The sequence below is a fragment of the Rhyacophila brunnea genome, unplaced genomic scaffold, assembly GCF_057557595.1.
Source record: "Rhyacophila brunnea isolate RB1 unplaced genomic scaffold, BYU_Rbru_1.0 scaffold_10, whole genome shotgun sequence".
Taxonomy (NCBI): Eukaryota; Metazoa; Arthropoda; class Insecta; order Trichoptera; family Rhyacophilidae; genus Rhyacophila; species Rhyacophila brunnea.
Window position 1 is genome coordinate 2310614 of NW_028232752.1, and position 17347 is coordinate 2327960.

The 17347-nt window shown below is 34.3% G+C and overlaps 1 protein-coding gene across 1 annotated transcript in view; it reads left to right on the forward strand.

Annotated features, from left to right (window-relative positions):
* Positions 1-15182, forward strand: part of Fas1 (fasciclin 1 Fas1 domain-containing) — a 45121-nt gene extending 29939 nt beyond the window's left edge. Inside the window, exons 9-13 of the mRNA XM_085955141.1 lie at positions 817-907; positions 10548-10768; positions 11228-11414; positions 13158-13305; positions 14971-15182. Of these exons, the coding sequence (XP_085811267.1) occupies positions 817-907; positions 10548-10768; positions 11228-11414; positions 13158-13305; positions 14971-15182 (859 nt within the window). The remainder of the gene's footprint in view (positions 1-816; positions 908-10547; positions 10769-11227; positions 11415-13157; positions 13306-14970) is intronic.
* The last annotated feature ends 2165 nt before the right edge of the window (positions 15183-17347 follow it).

Here is a 17347-nt window from a genome sequence, read left to right on the forward strand (position 1 = left end):
TCTACATAACTATCCGCATACAATAGCCTCCAGAACTTAGTTATCGCATCTTGTTACCCCATATTCGTATCACTGACCTTGGGGGGCACCTAGTTAAATATTTACCATCAGGAGACTTCTTTGTCTATACTATGTCTATACTTTAAAAGTTATAAGCAAGTTATTCTTAAAGCTTGTCCAGATGACGCGTGTCTTGCTGCGTTACGCTACGAGTGCATGTGGATAGTGGAATGTGGAATTAACATGTACCTGGAATGGGCACGAGTTTTTCCACACGAGTCAAATCGTACCATCTGGTCAAGGCTTTATGTAACATTTATTTTACATCATTGCAATTGGTGGTCTACTTTGGCGAATAAAAAATTAAAGTTCTTCATCAAAACTACGGCTTCGAACCTGAACTGAACCGAAAACTGGAAAAACTGTTATTTTTGTCAGAACAAAAACCGGAACTGAACTTTTTCGGTTCAGTACATGTTCAAACACGTGCATTAACATGATCTTACTCCCCACTTCAGTTGTCGTTCAGTTGTCACACGTCTTAACGTCTTGGGTGTTAGAGATATTAAAAAATCATTCATTCGGAGCTGAACCGTAATATATTTGTTTACCTGCAACAAAATGAAAACCGAAACGAAAAAAAATAACAGTTCAAAACCCTGATCAAAACGGTCTGGAATCACTAGCAAACGTTCGTTCTTAGTTGGTACCTAATTCAATCTCGACAATCTTAACAATGCCAAAGCTGGTGTAAGATAATACCGCATAGTAAAAAATTATATTTGTCTTTCTAACGTCGCTTGTTTTATTTTCCAGAAATAAAGAAAAGTTATTGGAAATTCTGAATCTCCATTTGGTGCGAGAGCGACTCCCGCTGGACAAAATCATTAGCAACAACATGCACCAGGTACAATCCTAAATTATAGGAATGGGTTTTTTTTATTATTTGACTAGACATTAGTGTATTATTAGCTTAATTAATTAGTATTAATATAGTGTAATATATTGATAATACATAGAAGAATTGTGACATCGCCAGCACAAAAATTTATCTATTTATATCTATGGTTACGAAATTCACATTATGTCAAATGGCATCAAATCACACTTTGTTTTCACTTTTTTTTTAGTCTGGATCCCATTTTATAACAACCAAATAATCCACGACTACCACCACATTTGCATAATGAATTGAATTCAAAAGAGTGATAAAAACTAATAAAAATAATTGAAACACTCAAGACAATTATTTAAAAAAAAACGTGTATTAAATTACACATTTTTTCTGCAAAATTTACAGGTTTTTCAAACAAAGCCCCAATAAAAACAAAAATTCTCCATTATAGACATGAATATTAGCTTCTTTCTCTGTACCTTCTTCCTTCTTCTTCTACCAGTGTTGAGGGGTGGAGATAGGCTGTAAAGGTTCGACAAAAATAGTACACACTAAACTTTGTCAGTCATACTTATTTGTTTTCATTGAACAAAAATACAATTTGCAGATGATGCTGGTAAGTTTATAAAGTTCAGTGAAACCCTGCCTAAACCAAACCATAATAGTTTAGGTATGCTAAGAGCGATCCAACAAAACAAAATTTCGGTCATACTTATTTGTTTTCGTTGAGTTAAGCATACAAATTACAAATGGTGTTGGTTAGTTTTTAAAATTCATTAAGCCCTGCCTTACCAAACCATATTCAATAAAAAATATTCTTCTATCTATAAAATAATATTTATATTTTTTGTCTTGGCTTGGATCAGGCTGAGTTGAATTGAATTTTAAAAACTAACAAACATTATCGACATGTTGTATTCTTAACTCAATGAAAAGAAACACGTTTGACCAACAATGGTTAGTGTGCACTATCTATGTCTGATATTAACAGCCAACCTCCACCCTTCGCCACTGGAATCTACGTTATATGAATAAATAATATTTAAAACAAAAGTAGATATTTTATATATTATAAAGTAGGTGTCTGTACAAGGCCGACTAAAATCAGGCCAGAACACTGAATAGAGAGTTACAATGGTAGTGCTAGTTATTGATTATCTTCGAATACGATACGTTGATCTGTTCGCAGTAAATGAATATTTTTTGTCGAATATTTCGTTAATACATTAAAATTTTACGACAATCTTCATTTTCTTCGAACGCTTTACCATATTTCATTCGAATAATAAGCAACAATTAGCCCTACGATCGAAATTTGCAGCTTTGTGTCCTGGTCTGAATATAGTCAACTTTGGCATCTCTACTAGACAATAGCATCTTATATTACATTATGTTTTCTATAAAATTACAGTATGGAATGTTTGAAATGGTATGAAGTAATTGTAATCTGTATTTCAACTGGTGCTAGGTTGTTTTTGTGTGTATAATACAATTATGCACACATAATATTAATATGTATTATAATCTATATATATGGGTATTATAATTATTACGATTACAATAATTGGTGAATGTGCACATGTGTAAGTATAATCAGTACAAATCAATATCCATAGCATATCGTCACCGTTCAGGCAAAAGTCACCAACCCTAAAAACATAGTTTTGAGATATTGCAATTTGAAAGTTTGAAAATGCAGGAAAAATCAGATTTTAATGTTTTTAAGGTTTTATCTACATTAAATTATTTTCTCATGTCTTCTTAATAATATCTTTAAAGTAATTTTACTTTTTGATGCTAATTAAAACATCTGGAAGGTTTTGAAGGAGGCAAGGTAGCTCAAATATGGTTTGGTGACTTTAGCTTGTTAATAATCTGAACAATGTTAGCCAAAAGAAGGATCAGTAAAACTCACCATCCATAGTATAGTGACTTTTGCTTGTATATTTATAACGAAGGATTTATTTTTTTTATTTGGTCAATAATGTCTATTCACCTATAATGACTTTTGCTTGTTAAGATTTTATCGAAAGTCATTTAGTGAAAAACAAATAATTCGGATTTAAGCAAAATTTTACTAACTAATGTACCGTGGTGAGTTTTGCATCTTAAAGAACATAATTTTACGCTTCGGGTGACATACTCAACTCAAAACTGCCATTTTCAGGGTTGGTGACTTTTGCCTGAACGGTGACGATATTATATTATACCAAAATGTAAATAATCTGTGTCCTTTTTGTATACCTAATATTATGTATAATCTAGGAAGATTATTTTTATTAACCTTGGACTACTTACTTTATTAAACTAGATAACCTCACTTTACAATTACCATTAAATATACATAATTTGAAAACATATCATGCATATACACACAAGAAAAAAATCATTTTGTAGAAAAAAATATGACACCCGATGGGACTTGAACCTGTATCTGATGGATTCGCGCCAGTATGCTTTTCCAATTCGAGTGCTTAAAGTCAGACAACGTTATCTACAAAAAAGTGTTTTTTTTTTTTTTTTTTGAGAAAACGTTATTTTACATTTACGGCTACATGATAGTCAAACAACGTTATGTCAATCTTTTCTAATTTTGAATTAAATCGTCAGTAAAGTTTAACGCTAACTACATAAGTTACCCTTGTTTTCATATTTTTTAAAAACTATCCCTATAAATTTTAACATCATCATAAGCAAGATAAATGTACAATACACAATAAAATATAAAATATTAACATTAGATTTTAAATAAACCTTTCCCTTGTTGAGTTACAAGAATCTAAAATAACGATTTTTGGCTCTCCTGTAAAGTTGCACTTTTGTAGATAGTGTTGTTTGACTCTAAGCCCTCGAATTAAGCTACAGGCATCTTACTTAATTATGACAATTTTAACTAGTAGTTGTTACATGAAATGCTTATTATAACGCAATTGCGTTAATATACTATAACCGATAGCCAACATTATAATACAATTCGATAAGAATTTCATGTAACAACTACTAGTTAAAATCGTCGTAAAAGTCTTTCAGTGCTAAAAACGAGTAACCATTAGTTGGCCATTAGATAATATAATAAGCATGATATTTAAATGTGGTAATTAATTAGTAATTATCTGGTCAACAGTGAATGTGATGCCCGTAGCTTAATTGAAAAAGCATACCGCTGCGAATCCAGCAGATATAGGTTCAAGTCCCGTCGGGTGTGGTATTTCTTCCTACAAAATGATTTTTTTCTAGTGTGTATCGTCACTGTTCTGGCAGAAGACACTAATTCGAAAAAATGACATATTGAGCTAGTTATACCAAAATGTTTCTTATTTCAAACTTTTCCGTCTGGAAAACTTGTTAATAAATAAACAGTCTTTATTTTAAAGTCATCCTATCTACGATTACTTAATAAACTCACATGATAGACCATTTCAATCATTTTAACAACTTCAAAGTCAAATTACTCAAAACTAGTATTCTTCAGTTAAAGTGTTCTGCCAGAACAGAGACGGTATATGCATGAGATGTTTCCAAATTATGTATATTCAGTATATAGAATGTTACAATCTCAAATCTTTGTGTCTTATTCGTTGAATAAAAAAAATAGTTTATTAAATTACCGTTAAGCGATTTGGCAGAGGACCGTCTTATTTTTTAAAATATCAAGATACCTCCCTCCACACTGTTCATATTTCTCCGTCTTTACACGGAAATGGTAGTTAACCAGATTCTACATAACCAATTTTATTCTATGATAGCTTTCTTTATTAATATCTAGTTCTACTCTAAAAAAATATCCATTACATTTATTATTATAATACAATATATATTATATAATATATCTTTTTCCTCTCTTTCAATGTTTATATTTTATTTATTATAATGTATCATTTGATGTTGTTTGTCTTCTATATGTTGCACCCATTTTCTTTTTGCCTGTTTGCACGCTACTACAGTTGTATGTATGCACTGACCTCTTCCTCAAGAAGGTATACAACACTCGTAACAATCTGTAGTGAAGTCTTGTCCGTCACTTAGATGTATTCATCATCTGCATTTAATAGTCATTACTGACATCAGCGGCGAAGGGTGAAGGTAGACTGTTAAGATCCGACAAAAATAGTGCACAATAAACTATCTCAGTCATACTTATTTGTTTTCATTAAACTATCAATACAATTTGCAGACGGTGCTGTTTAGTTTTTAAAATTCAATTAAACGATGCCTAAACCAAACCACCGTAGGCTTTGGAGATCTGACAAAAATAGTATATTATCGAAAAACAACTTTTTGTCCACGTGTTAAAAGTGTGAACTAACAACCTCCTCCAGTACAGTTTCAAGTGAGGAACATCCCCAAATTTATCATTTCATTTTACGCTCCCGTGTTGCACGGATCTATCAATTATTTACGTAATGTTAAGCTTTTTATAATAAAAATATATCTAAAACGATCAAGAGTGACGTTAGAATTATTATTAGTAAACTTTTGGTTTATTGTGAAGAAGAAAATGAGTCGCATCTAAAAAGAGAGCATATACATTATTTAAACACGTTGCCGCCATGACAGGTACGTCACTGAGAAGTATTCTATATGCGACTACAGCAACTTCCTTTTATCGCTTATTTCTTGTTGTCGGACAGTACACTTTGTCAGTTGTACGATTGCAGTTACAGTTGCAGATGGTGTTGGTTAGTTTTTTTTTTAAATTTATGTTACCCTGCCTAAACCAAACCATATGTAGATATAAAATATTCTCGTATCTATAAAAAAACTAAAATAATGTATGATTTAAGTGCATAATTTTAGATATGTAGATTTTTTGACTATTATCTATTATGGCTTTGTTTACACAGGGCTTAATTGAATTTTAAAAACTAACTAACACTATCTGTAATTTGTAGTCTTAGTTCAATGAAAACAAATACATACAACTGACAAAATTTAGTATGTACTATTCTATTTATGTCGGATCTTAACAGCCTACCTCCACCCATCGCCACTGACTGACATCTATGACCTGTACACTCAATTAGCAGCTGCGGCAAACAATAAATCATTGTTGCCCGTACACCAGCTGAACCTTATAGTTCAAAATACCTCGAGCAGGCCTGAGCAGACTTTTGCAAGCACTCCAAGTGTTATGATCCACTATATAAATATGATAAGGAAATGTGGAATCAGTTTTGCTAATTTTGCGCATTTTTTTTTCATCGGCCCAATTACAGTAGTTGTAGTAACAGTGAAACTATCACATAAACACGTAGGCCTGAGAAAATCACAAAGATATATTGCGACTTCACCGGGAATCAAACAATGTGAAAAGCCAGTGCCTTCTCATTAGATTATGACAGTCATCTGAATTCGTCATCGATAATGTAGCCTCCCGTGTAGGGATTCCAATCCCGGGATCCCGGAATCCCGAGCTATTTTCGATACCTATGAATCCCGGGATTGATAAACATAATCCCGGGATTTCGGGATTGATTTTTTTATCAATTTTTATGGAAAATAAAATAAAAGCGAAAATAAAACAGAAAAAATACTTTTAATAAAAAAATAACTATATTAGAAATAAACTGAGTTTGAATGAAGTTTGATTTATACCCATGTGTAGGTTGCCGATTCATTTTATTTTTTCACATAAATTATTAAAAATGGAAAGATTGGAAAAAAACAATGCTTCGCACTTTTAACAAAGTAATTCCACCATGATATCATACGTTTTACGGCAGTTTCATATTTGTCTGACTAATTAGATTTATGAAGCGGAAAGGCCATAAGTACGCCATGATTATTTGCTTAACTATTTTAAATCTCGCTAATCCATTCATTAAGTCTTTACTATCAGAAACAGCAATCTCCTATTAAATTCACATTATTATTTAAATTACAATATTATTTACTCCGTTAAACTTGTGTATTTCCAAGATTGAACGTATACAATATTAACAATAAATGTCTTAAATAGTATAAATTATACTAGATTTATTTTTGACCGATTTCATCAATGTTATTTGTAAATATAAAAATTTTATATTAACAATGGAAAAAATGTCAATCCCGGGACCAGTCCCGGGATCCCGGGATTGTCAAATTGTAATCCCGAAATCCCGGGATCAGAATTTTGGCTCGGGATTGGATTCCCTACTCCCGTGGGTAATTAGAGAAATAAAAGAATTTTTTTAATTAGGATACAGTCCTTCGTTCATTAAATTTCTAAACTGATTATTAGAATTTTAACTGTGATGTTTTAGATTTATAACGCTATTAGGTAGAATATAAATTCATTTTTCACTACAAATGCGAAAATGTATTTCATATCCGTTACTTATTACGCATTAACAATGCCTAAGAATAACAATGATTGCCTCCAGAAGTGCAATTCACGAACGAAGCAGTAAAAAACACCGCTTAACTGAAGCATGTAAAATTTTTAGTTTTATAGGAGATATTGAGTGTGTAGAGCTTCGAACGACATCAATACGTACGAGTGAGAAAGCATTCAGTATGCTTATACCTCATGTCCATGCGTTAGAGTAAGATAGAAAGTAAACATGCCAAAACAGATCGTTTGTGAATGTCATAGAAATTAAATAACATTTTTATCCATTTTGGTAATGACTTCATATTTAATCAGTACTTACTGTTAACGTTGCATGATTAAATCATTCATTGTTGAAGTACGTAGCCAATTAATCTTTAAACAGGCTAGTTACGTCTACAATATAACAATATTACAACACGGAATTTCCGTTGTATTTTGCAAACAAACATGTGTGTTTCTGTACTACAAAATCACAATTAATATTTAAGTGAGAATTTAAATTCAAAATAATACTTTCAGCGGTAATAGAAAAAATAGAATAACAGCCTGCTCACTACGTACAAATTTTTGACGTTTAATAATATGTCAAAGTCAAACGGATAGTTACTAGCGCCTCTACCGGCAAAGCGTGTATACTAAATTGCATACTGTACATTTAATATACTTCGTTGTAGTAGGTTTGCGCTTAGGTTGTGCAACCGGCAATACTGCTTCATTCAAGAATTGGCCTTCAGGCATGTAAATTCGTGACAATGCCACTCAAATTCTCATAATTTAATAATATTATCGCTGTTTAATATTTTTTATATACTGTACTTCTCTGTTACTTCAGACAGTCACCCCAAAAATTCTAATGCTGCGATTTCATTATGATCACGTCACGTGCCGATACGGCGAAAAATAATTTAATAGAAAATCCATAGAGAAAAAAAATAAGAACAAAAAGCTCGCGTTTTGACATTAGTCGAAAATGTGTAGGGATGCGGAACATAATAAAAAACATTCATTGAGTTGTGGTTGCCGATGTAGCGCAGTACGCGTAAGGTTACCTCATTGTTATTCTGGCGATTTCGGCAGATTTTGCTAACTGATAAAGGTTCAAAATGTACTACGGGATGGGAGCATCAGTCTGATAACATTTTAAATACCATGAAAAACGATATTATACACTTTTTCTCGTAGCGGTAGCTTACTGTGACAGCACATAACGTGATTATAATGTATTTGACGCATTAGTAACAGCGGCGAACCACATCAATTCGCACAGACCTGACCTTGAGACTAAGTGGACAGACGTCTTGATTCAAAATTTAAACTAATTATAACTCTATAAAAAGAAAAGCGGGGTGTAGCTTAATGGTTGTATGATTACTTCATATTGCTTAAATTTTATATAAATTCATATTAATTTATTTCTCCTGACATTTTATCTCTGTTATAATATTTATTTCCAATGGCGTTTTTAACCTATGGTGCCTATTATTAATCGTTGATGTGAATTGTTTCATTATTATTTTCAATTTCTCCATAGACGAGATTGGTAAGAACACTTTTTGTAAAATGCTGTCCACAATCTAAAATCACCGACTGGAACTACAGCTCTGGATGGATTACAAAAGATATTATAATCTATTTGTGGTAGATATGTATTTTGCTTGGAATCAAATATTTATATACATAACCCTTATTTTATAAACATACTAATTAATACAAACTTACAAACCCTCATTAATTACATAACACTACGTACAACACGGATGTCCAAACTTTTTTTGGGTTTAGAACTAGCTTTTAATTTTGATTTCACGATGGCCAAGCGGCTTACGTGTCGGCTACTAATATCGACGGTACCAGGATCGAATCCTGGGTTTGTCAAATACACATACTGTATTTCAATTTTTGTGAGGGTAATATTTGTTATAATGTAAATCTCATATTGTGTACATTTTGAATTTAGATTTGTCATGTTCACAATATCTTGTTTTCTTAAATAAATAAATTTGTGTTTGGAGTCAGAGTATGGACCTAAGAGGTTGAGTAAGTGGCTAACATCCATTTCTTGTAAAAACAAAAATCTGTTGATACAAACCTCCCATATATTATGATTTTATTAGGGTCGGATATGGTCTAATGAAATATTGAATTTAATTTTCATGGCTTTCAATATTATTCTCCATATTTCAGATAAAACACTAATTTCTCAACTGAACGCCACTTTGTTGATTTTTTAACACTTTTACTTAAATTTATAAACACCCTGTGATTTTAAGTTGACCTTAGAGAAATTAACATTTACAGAGATGACTTTTGTTGAAAATCGTCTTTTCTATACAATTTGGTGGGTTTTTCAAGATTTTAATCGCGCCATCAAAATTCATATTCACAGCATTTATAACATTTTATATTCTCTGTATTATTAAGATATTCGTAAAAAATATTTAAATACTGCAATGGGACACTTCAGGCGTTCAGTGATTTTTCGCCCTTGAGATACCTCAAACTTGCCTCCATTTCTATTATGACATTTGAAGGCTTTTTCCGAACAAATGAAACATTTTTAAGATGGTTCACTGCTCAGATATTAACATCTCTAAGTTGGTATTTATTTTTTCCTGACTCAAACAATGGCTGTCACTTTTTGATATTCAACAGTTTATCAGGATTTTTCAACTAAATAATATATTAACTGCTTATTTACCCATCGTGACAGATTGTTTTTTCTCACACTTTGCATCTTGTTTTATAGTTGCCATTTTTCTTTCTGTCATCACCCAGTTGGACATCCGTGAATTAGACCATTATCCACTCTCCCTATTGGTTGAAATATCATCAGGGCTCAACAAATATTAAGTAGATAAAATTAAGTATATTAAAAGGATAAGAAACAGGTGTTCCTTCCGACAATCAAATGTTTTCTAGTTTTCTAATGTTTAAATAATATGATAAACACACTGATATAAATGTGTATTATTGTTCTTTTCAATTGTGATATGTAACTGTTTACCTCTGTCCTATAGACTATCTCCGCCATTGCAACAATTCTAAATTTTATTCATATTTTTTTTCACTCACTTATAAGACGTTTTTACAAATTCTTCAGGCGCCTACGATATTTGTCAAGCTCTGATTACAGATCACCATCCTATCCTATCAACGGTGTGAAATATTACATCCTGGTGTTAGTGAATTGTTATATTATCTGTTGTAGATATTGACATATGTTACGTTATTGCATTTGAGTATTTATTGTGTGACCTTGACGCGCATGTGAACGTTAGATGTGGTTTGGTAGTTGTATTGCTTGTCAAAACCCGTTTCTCGGTGCTACCACTCCAGATATTCCAGGTACAAACCGAAGCGGGTAGGAAGAGCCTCTACTTCAACATTGTGCACCACGGTAACAACCAGACGCTGACGGTGGAAGGAGGCGGAGTCAACGCGACCGTCATCCAGCCCAACATCGCCGCCACCAATGGAATCGTCCACATCATCAACCGGGTCCTCGGAGTGCCTTACACTACCGTCCTGCAGAAACTTGAGACTGATCCCATGCTCAAGTGAGTTTAATGATTTCGTCAACAAAATTAATAGAAAATTCCATATAGTCATCCAAAAAGTGTTTTTTTAAATATAAAGCACGTAAATATAATATTATATGGTCATTCTTTGTCGATGCAATATTGTTCTTTGGAAAAACATCTTTTGGCGCTTGCAACAAAGTTGGAAGTAACTCAACACAAATGTTGCTTGAGGGTAGTTCAAAACGTCACCGCATCAAAACACAAATCAATTTTGTAATTCAGATATTGACCTCTCAAATGGCAAAGCACAATCATTTTGATACGGTAGCATAAAATCTTTGTCATACAAAAGGTTGAGAAGCCATTTGCGCCTCTTTTTTGCAGAGTTTTTAATTTACGACATTCAGTACCTATGAAGGATTCTGGTGTCAAAATAATTCTGGGGTTCAATCTTAATATCGGTATAATTTATCGTCCATGTTTTGTCTATTCCAGCGACACCTACTTCCTGGGCAAGAGACGATTCTTCAACGCTCAACTGAACGACACGAACCACCGATTCACTTACTTCGTACCCCGGGACAAGGCTTGGCAGAAGTTTGAGACTGAATACCCGTCCACCCACAAGAAACTCTTCATGGAAGACTTCAGCTATCACGTAAGTGGATCTCATGACACCCAAGTGAGTTGGAACCTTTTCATCACATTCATACTACCTCATAATTTCCACAATCATCAAAACATTATCATCTAGACTACTTCAAGCCCTCTCAATTCTTAGTTTTCCACTGGTATTTATTTTTACTCGAATTTAATCTATTCGTTGGATATCATCGACACATTCTCTGTCCAGCCCATTGATATTTGAGCAATTTGACGACATTTGTCATATTGTTTCTTCATATCATTTAGTGCCGAGCCACACTGGGCGACTCTGGTCGGCAGACCAGTCGCCGAGACCAGACCGATGCATGCAGTTATATGGAGCATGCCACACCTGGTCGCCCAGTAGTCGCGCAAGCAATAAAGTCGGGCGACCAGTAAAATCTCGTTCGTGCGCTCGGTCTGGTCTCCTGGTCTCTCTGGTCTCTCTGGTCGGTCGATCGGTAGCGATGTATGAAAATATATAACTATGTATTGAGCGCTGCCACACTGGGCGACCAGTCGCCGGTAGCCACGCCGCGGATAGAACGTATTTTTGCATACTTGCGTGTACATTGATTATTATTATTATTATTGGCTGCCTCTCTGGTCGCCCGAGTAAATCGCCCGAAGAGACCAGTTGCGCGACTGGTCTCGAGACCAGAGTCGCCCGGTGTGGCTCGACACTTGGTCACTTTTGTAAATTTTGGGTGTTATGCCTAACATGCACCTTTCTATGGCATTCTATACTGCTCTCCATTTCTTCTATGAAGATTCATATTATACATCGGATACCAAGCCAAAACTTCCTTTTCTTCATTTTTTTGATTTGAAAGCTTTTAACATTGTACCTAAATGCGTATGTGATACAGGTGGTTTTGCCTTTTGCTACAACCAACTTTTGTGAACAAAGATTTTACACCCTTATGAACTTGAAACAATGTACAAAAATCGCTTGAATACCCACTACACCAATCAACTCTCTCTATCAATGATAATGTTATCAGAAATGAAACATTATGATTTTTTCTAAATTTTAAATGGAGATCTTTTCAAAAAATGAAATGCTTAGTTCGTAATACCCAAATAGTTTAACAAACCCAGGTATATATAGTGACTTTCTATCATAGTACTTATCTGTATATTGATCCACGACGGCCGCGCGGCTTAAGCGTCGGGGTCCTAGGTTCGAATCCTGGGTCTGGCAAGTACACATATTGTTTTTCAATTTGTCAAAGTATGGACCTAATATGTTGAACAAGTGGCTGACATCCATTTCCCGTAAAAACAAAATCTTTTAATACAAAACCTCCACTCTGTTGAGACCCATATAATCCTATTAGGATCGGACATGGTTGAAAAAAAATGGTTTGATATAAGGCGGGATGTAATGAATTTAAAAAAAACTAACCAACACCATTTGTAATATGTATTCTTAATTCAATGGAAACAAATAAATATTACTGAAAAAGTGTCCACTATTTATGTCGGATGTAACAGCCTACTTCCACCCCTTTCCTCTGTAATATATTTGATTCATCGGAATATGATGGCTGCTGATGGAGCTCAAAAATTACCTCTTAAACTACTATGACAAAAACACTTATCAATGACCTGAATTAAGAACTGATGGAGGTTTTTGTATGATTGTTGTCGGTTTAAAATTACACTCGGAACATCGGAGCCTGTCGATGATCCAGCTAAAATTTTTTGATGATTCTGAAAAGCCCACAAATAAATGTCATTACAAAAACATCTCTGAATACACCCTTTTTCTTTTCAGACTAAGCAAATTTTGGAACGCCACCTTGTGATATCCGACCGCGCCTACACAATGGCCGACATCAAGCTGCTGGCCAACGACACGCACGGCTTGCTGCTGCCGACGGTTCGAGACACGCTGCGACTCCGCATCAAAGAGTCGGAAAAAAGTAATTATTATTTTCTCCAGTACAATATTTACAATACACGATTCTCCAAGCCGCATTCTTAGATAAAATAATCCCAACTTATGCGTGGCATAAGTATATCGGTTTTGTACGCAGTGTAGGCATGTAGGCCTACTGTGTTATGTCAGGGAGCTCTGCCATTGGGTGCATCACCAAATATGAGTTTCTCAACCTCAGGACGGCAATTCCTGAATAAAGCACTATGAAGCACAAGTGACCAGTTGCGCAAACATTACGCAAACCAACTTCACTGTCAAAAGTCAACCGCCGCTGTCCACTGCGGGTGAGTTGAGCTAGGTACATGCGTTGCCGCTAGAGGCGCTGACGGTAAACGTCAGATCTAATGTCAATGTAATATTGTAGAAAGCTCTATGTACATCTATTGTGTTTTGTCTTTTACATAACTATTACCGTTGAAAGTGTTATTTTGTGTTTAAATCCTCATTTAAATATTTATTGTGATTTTGTAATATACAAACACACATGTTTGTTTACAAAATACAATGGAAATTCCGTGTTGTAATATTGTTATATTGGAGACGTAACTAGCTTGTTTAAAGATTAATTGGCTACGTACTTCAACAATGAATGGTTTAATAATGCAACATTAACGGTAAGTACTGATTAAATATGAAGTCATTACCAAAATGGATAAAAATGTTATTTAATTTCCATGAAATTGACAAGAGTTCCGTCACGACATGTTTACTTTCTATCTTACTCTAACGCATGGACATGAGGTATAAGCATGCTGAATGCTTTCTCACTCGCACTTATATATCGCGTATCCGTTTCACTCGAAGCTCTGTACACACAATATCTCCTGTAAAACTACAAATTTTACGTGCTTCAGTTGAAGCGGTTCGGCGACGTGTTTTGCAGTGCTTCACTCGGGGATTGGCCTCCAGGTCTACACCAAATTTTCCACCCACCACATAATAAAAATCGTTCAGCTGTTAAGACCTCTGATGTCATAAATTTTATGAAGCACATGAGGGTAGATTTTGAATTTTCATGTCTGTAAATTACATGATTTACCGAAATAGCTGGTACTAAAGGGCTCGTTATCCTCGAGCTCTAGTGGCGGATTTTAAATAACGCAAATGACGCAATAAATTTGTTATAAGATCTAAAAGGGCGTCTCTAAAATAGAATAAAATAAATTGTTGCTGCCAAAAGCTAGTACCAAGTCGATAATGTAGGTATTTCGAGTTAACCACGAATTATATCTCTATATATAAATAATATGTATGCTAGAAGAAAAATTCAAGGTCATCTGATATAATAGAACATGCACACAGAGCACAAAGAAATTAACATTATGCCCGATTTTAGAGGGCATGTCAAACTTCAAATTGTAATTATTCCATAACATGATTTCAAAACTTACCAACTTTTGGCAGTCGTAACCCCTTGTTAAATTATGAATGGATACCATAATCTTAAATGTAGGTATCTACCTTATTTAGTCAAGTAAAAATATATTAACTATATAGCTAGTTGATATTTTTTGTCTATGATACTATGATAATTTTGAACTCCTAAATAGCAACATGACGTATTTTTTTAAATACCTACGCGCATTTTGTCATTTTCCGCACATTATAATTGTATGAATCATAATCGTCTCACACTTTTCTTTTCTAGGTTACTATGTTGAGTGGCAGAACCAGTGGATCCTAGTTTTCCGTCACGATGTAGAGTGCACCAACGGCATCATCCACGTGATCGACTATCCCTTCTTAAAAGAGAGCGACATCCGCGTGACGGGCCGAGCCGCCCTCATGGCGGGAACTATCCTATCTGTCCTAGCACCCACCGCCTTACTCTTTATAACCGCTAAATGGCTTGATAATTAATTAGAATTAAATTTATTACCAATGTTGCTATCTGTTTGGAATTGTTGCCATCGATTTTAATTGCGGAATAGAATGTCATCATTTTGTTTTTCTTTGCTCACAGCGACTCTCTTCATTTTGACATTTGCCGTCAATATTAATGATATTTAAAAAATACTCAAAGTAGATATTCGAACTCATTAAATGAATGTTGTATTACGTATTCAACGCAATATATGTTAAATCGATGTTACAAGTGTTTTATACTAAAGTATGTCCCTATGTAAATTACTAAAAGAATCGATTTCAATATAAACTGACTTACCTAAATAATTTTTCAATTTTATAGATCCCAAACAGTAAACAAGAAAAAGATTTCGATATAATATATTATTATAATGACAAATAATCTGCCACCATATTGGTACCTATGATTTTTACATTTTAACCAGCTCTCACATCAAAAATCGTCCGCCTGCAACGTGTCGAATACGTCGATGTGACGTAATCGTTATTCACAAAACACACGTTGCCAAATGGAGCTCCCTCCGCAGATTGGTCGAATGCGACTGTTTAGTTTGAAAAAAACATCTGCTGTTGCAATCGACAAGTCGCATGCTTCTCGGACTGCGAGTCAAAGACGCCATGACGCATACAAACATCTACGAATTGGTCATTCCTATACCGGCTCGCCGATCGCCGCATCCAAATATCTATACGTTTATCTTTATGTAGATCTGCATGGTTGCATATGAATATGCAACACCGGATCGACGTTCTTGGAAGGTTTAATTTATGGCTGTGCGAGCAGGCGAGGCGAGTTTATATGTAAGAGCTGGCTTATTTAAAACAATTATTATTTTACCAATTAATGACGAACTATAATAATAGTTATAATTTCCGGAAACACTGTTGTTATTCTTTTTTTCACGCCTGGAGATAATATATTATATTACTGTCCAATAATATTATGTATTTATAATATTGTATTTTAAGTATGATTTTTTTTATATTAATAATAATATTGTGTACTTTCTTTCCGTATATTATGCTTATTCTCCGAGCAACTCTTTTTGGCACCTCGCCGCAATGGTTACATGTAAATTGTGCGTAAAACATTTCACCGTGACACAGTTCGCCATGAGCTTTCTTATCGGAAAGAGATGACCGTATACTATACGGTCCCCAATTTATTAGACTCAATAATATGAACATTAATTCATTTTTCATAGCCGATTTTGGCAAAATTCATGAATTCAACAATGAAAACCTAACCTAACCTAACAAATAATCCAGTATATCAGCTATTTTCAAAATTTATTTGCTGCTGGCTTCCTGTAAAGTGTAAACTGACAAGAACCTTTTTTTATTTAGACATGAATTGTATGTCAGTACTATACAATGACATTATTAATGGACGACGCACTCAGTACAGTAGCTAGCAAGTAAATTCACTCATAGCGACATTCGCACGTGCATAGGTAGACGTCACGCAATATCCATTATGCGATATCACGCATCGGGAATTTATAGCAATATCACTTTTATTGTAATGGCGTTAGAACAGATTATGCCATTCGGCAGACCCGACAAATAAGTGAGTGTCATTTTTTTTCCAGATATCTTCGTCCATATTAATGTCATTGGTACTATACGACCCAAAGAGGTTGGACAGTCTTTAATAACACATTCCGTGCTAAGAACACGCCTGACGTCTGGCCATTAGATGCATAATATACTTTCACTTCTGACCAGTTAATTACCACATTTAATTATCATGCTAATTGCTCATTGATATACTACTGGATGAATCATATGCTTCTTAAAATGACGCCCGATTTTCAGCGACTCAGCCTTTGTTAAAACTTACTGAGTAAGCCCGGTCTAGCTTGCATCTTACTCTAACTAATAGTCAGCGCATGACGACTTGCTCTGTCTGTTTTGCGTTGCAGCACCCTTAGGTTCGCTATTCCAAGAACGCAAATTTAGTTTTACAGCCAGGGCAATACGGGTGAAATTCGGGAATCCATGTTAACGGTCTTAACGCATTATACCTACAAGGAAATATTATAAGACGATATTTGTTATATCTTTTATGGTACGTTTTTAAAATGACACTTGTATGGGAACTGCTCATCTAGTAGTATATCAATGTAATTGCTACATGCCAGGCGTGTCTTTAGCAC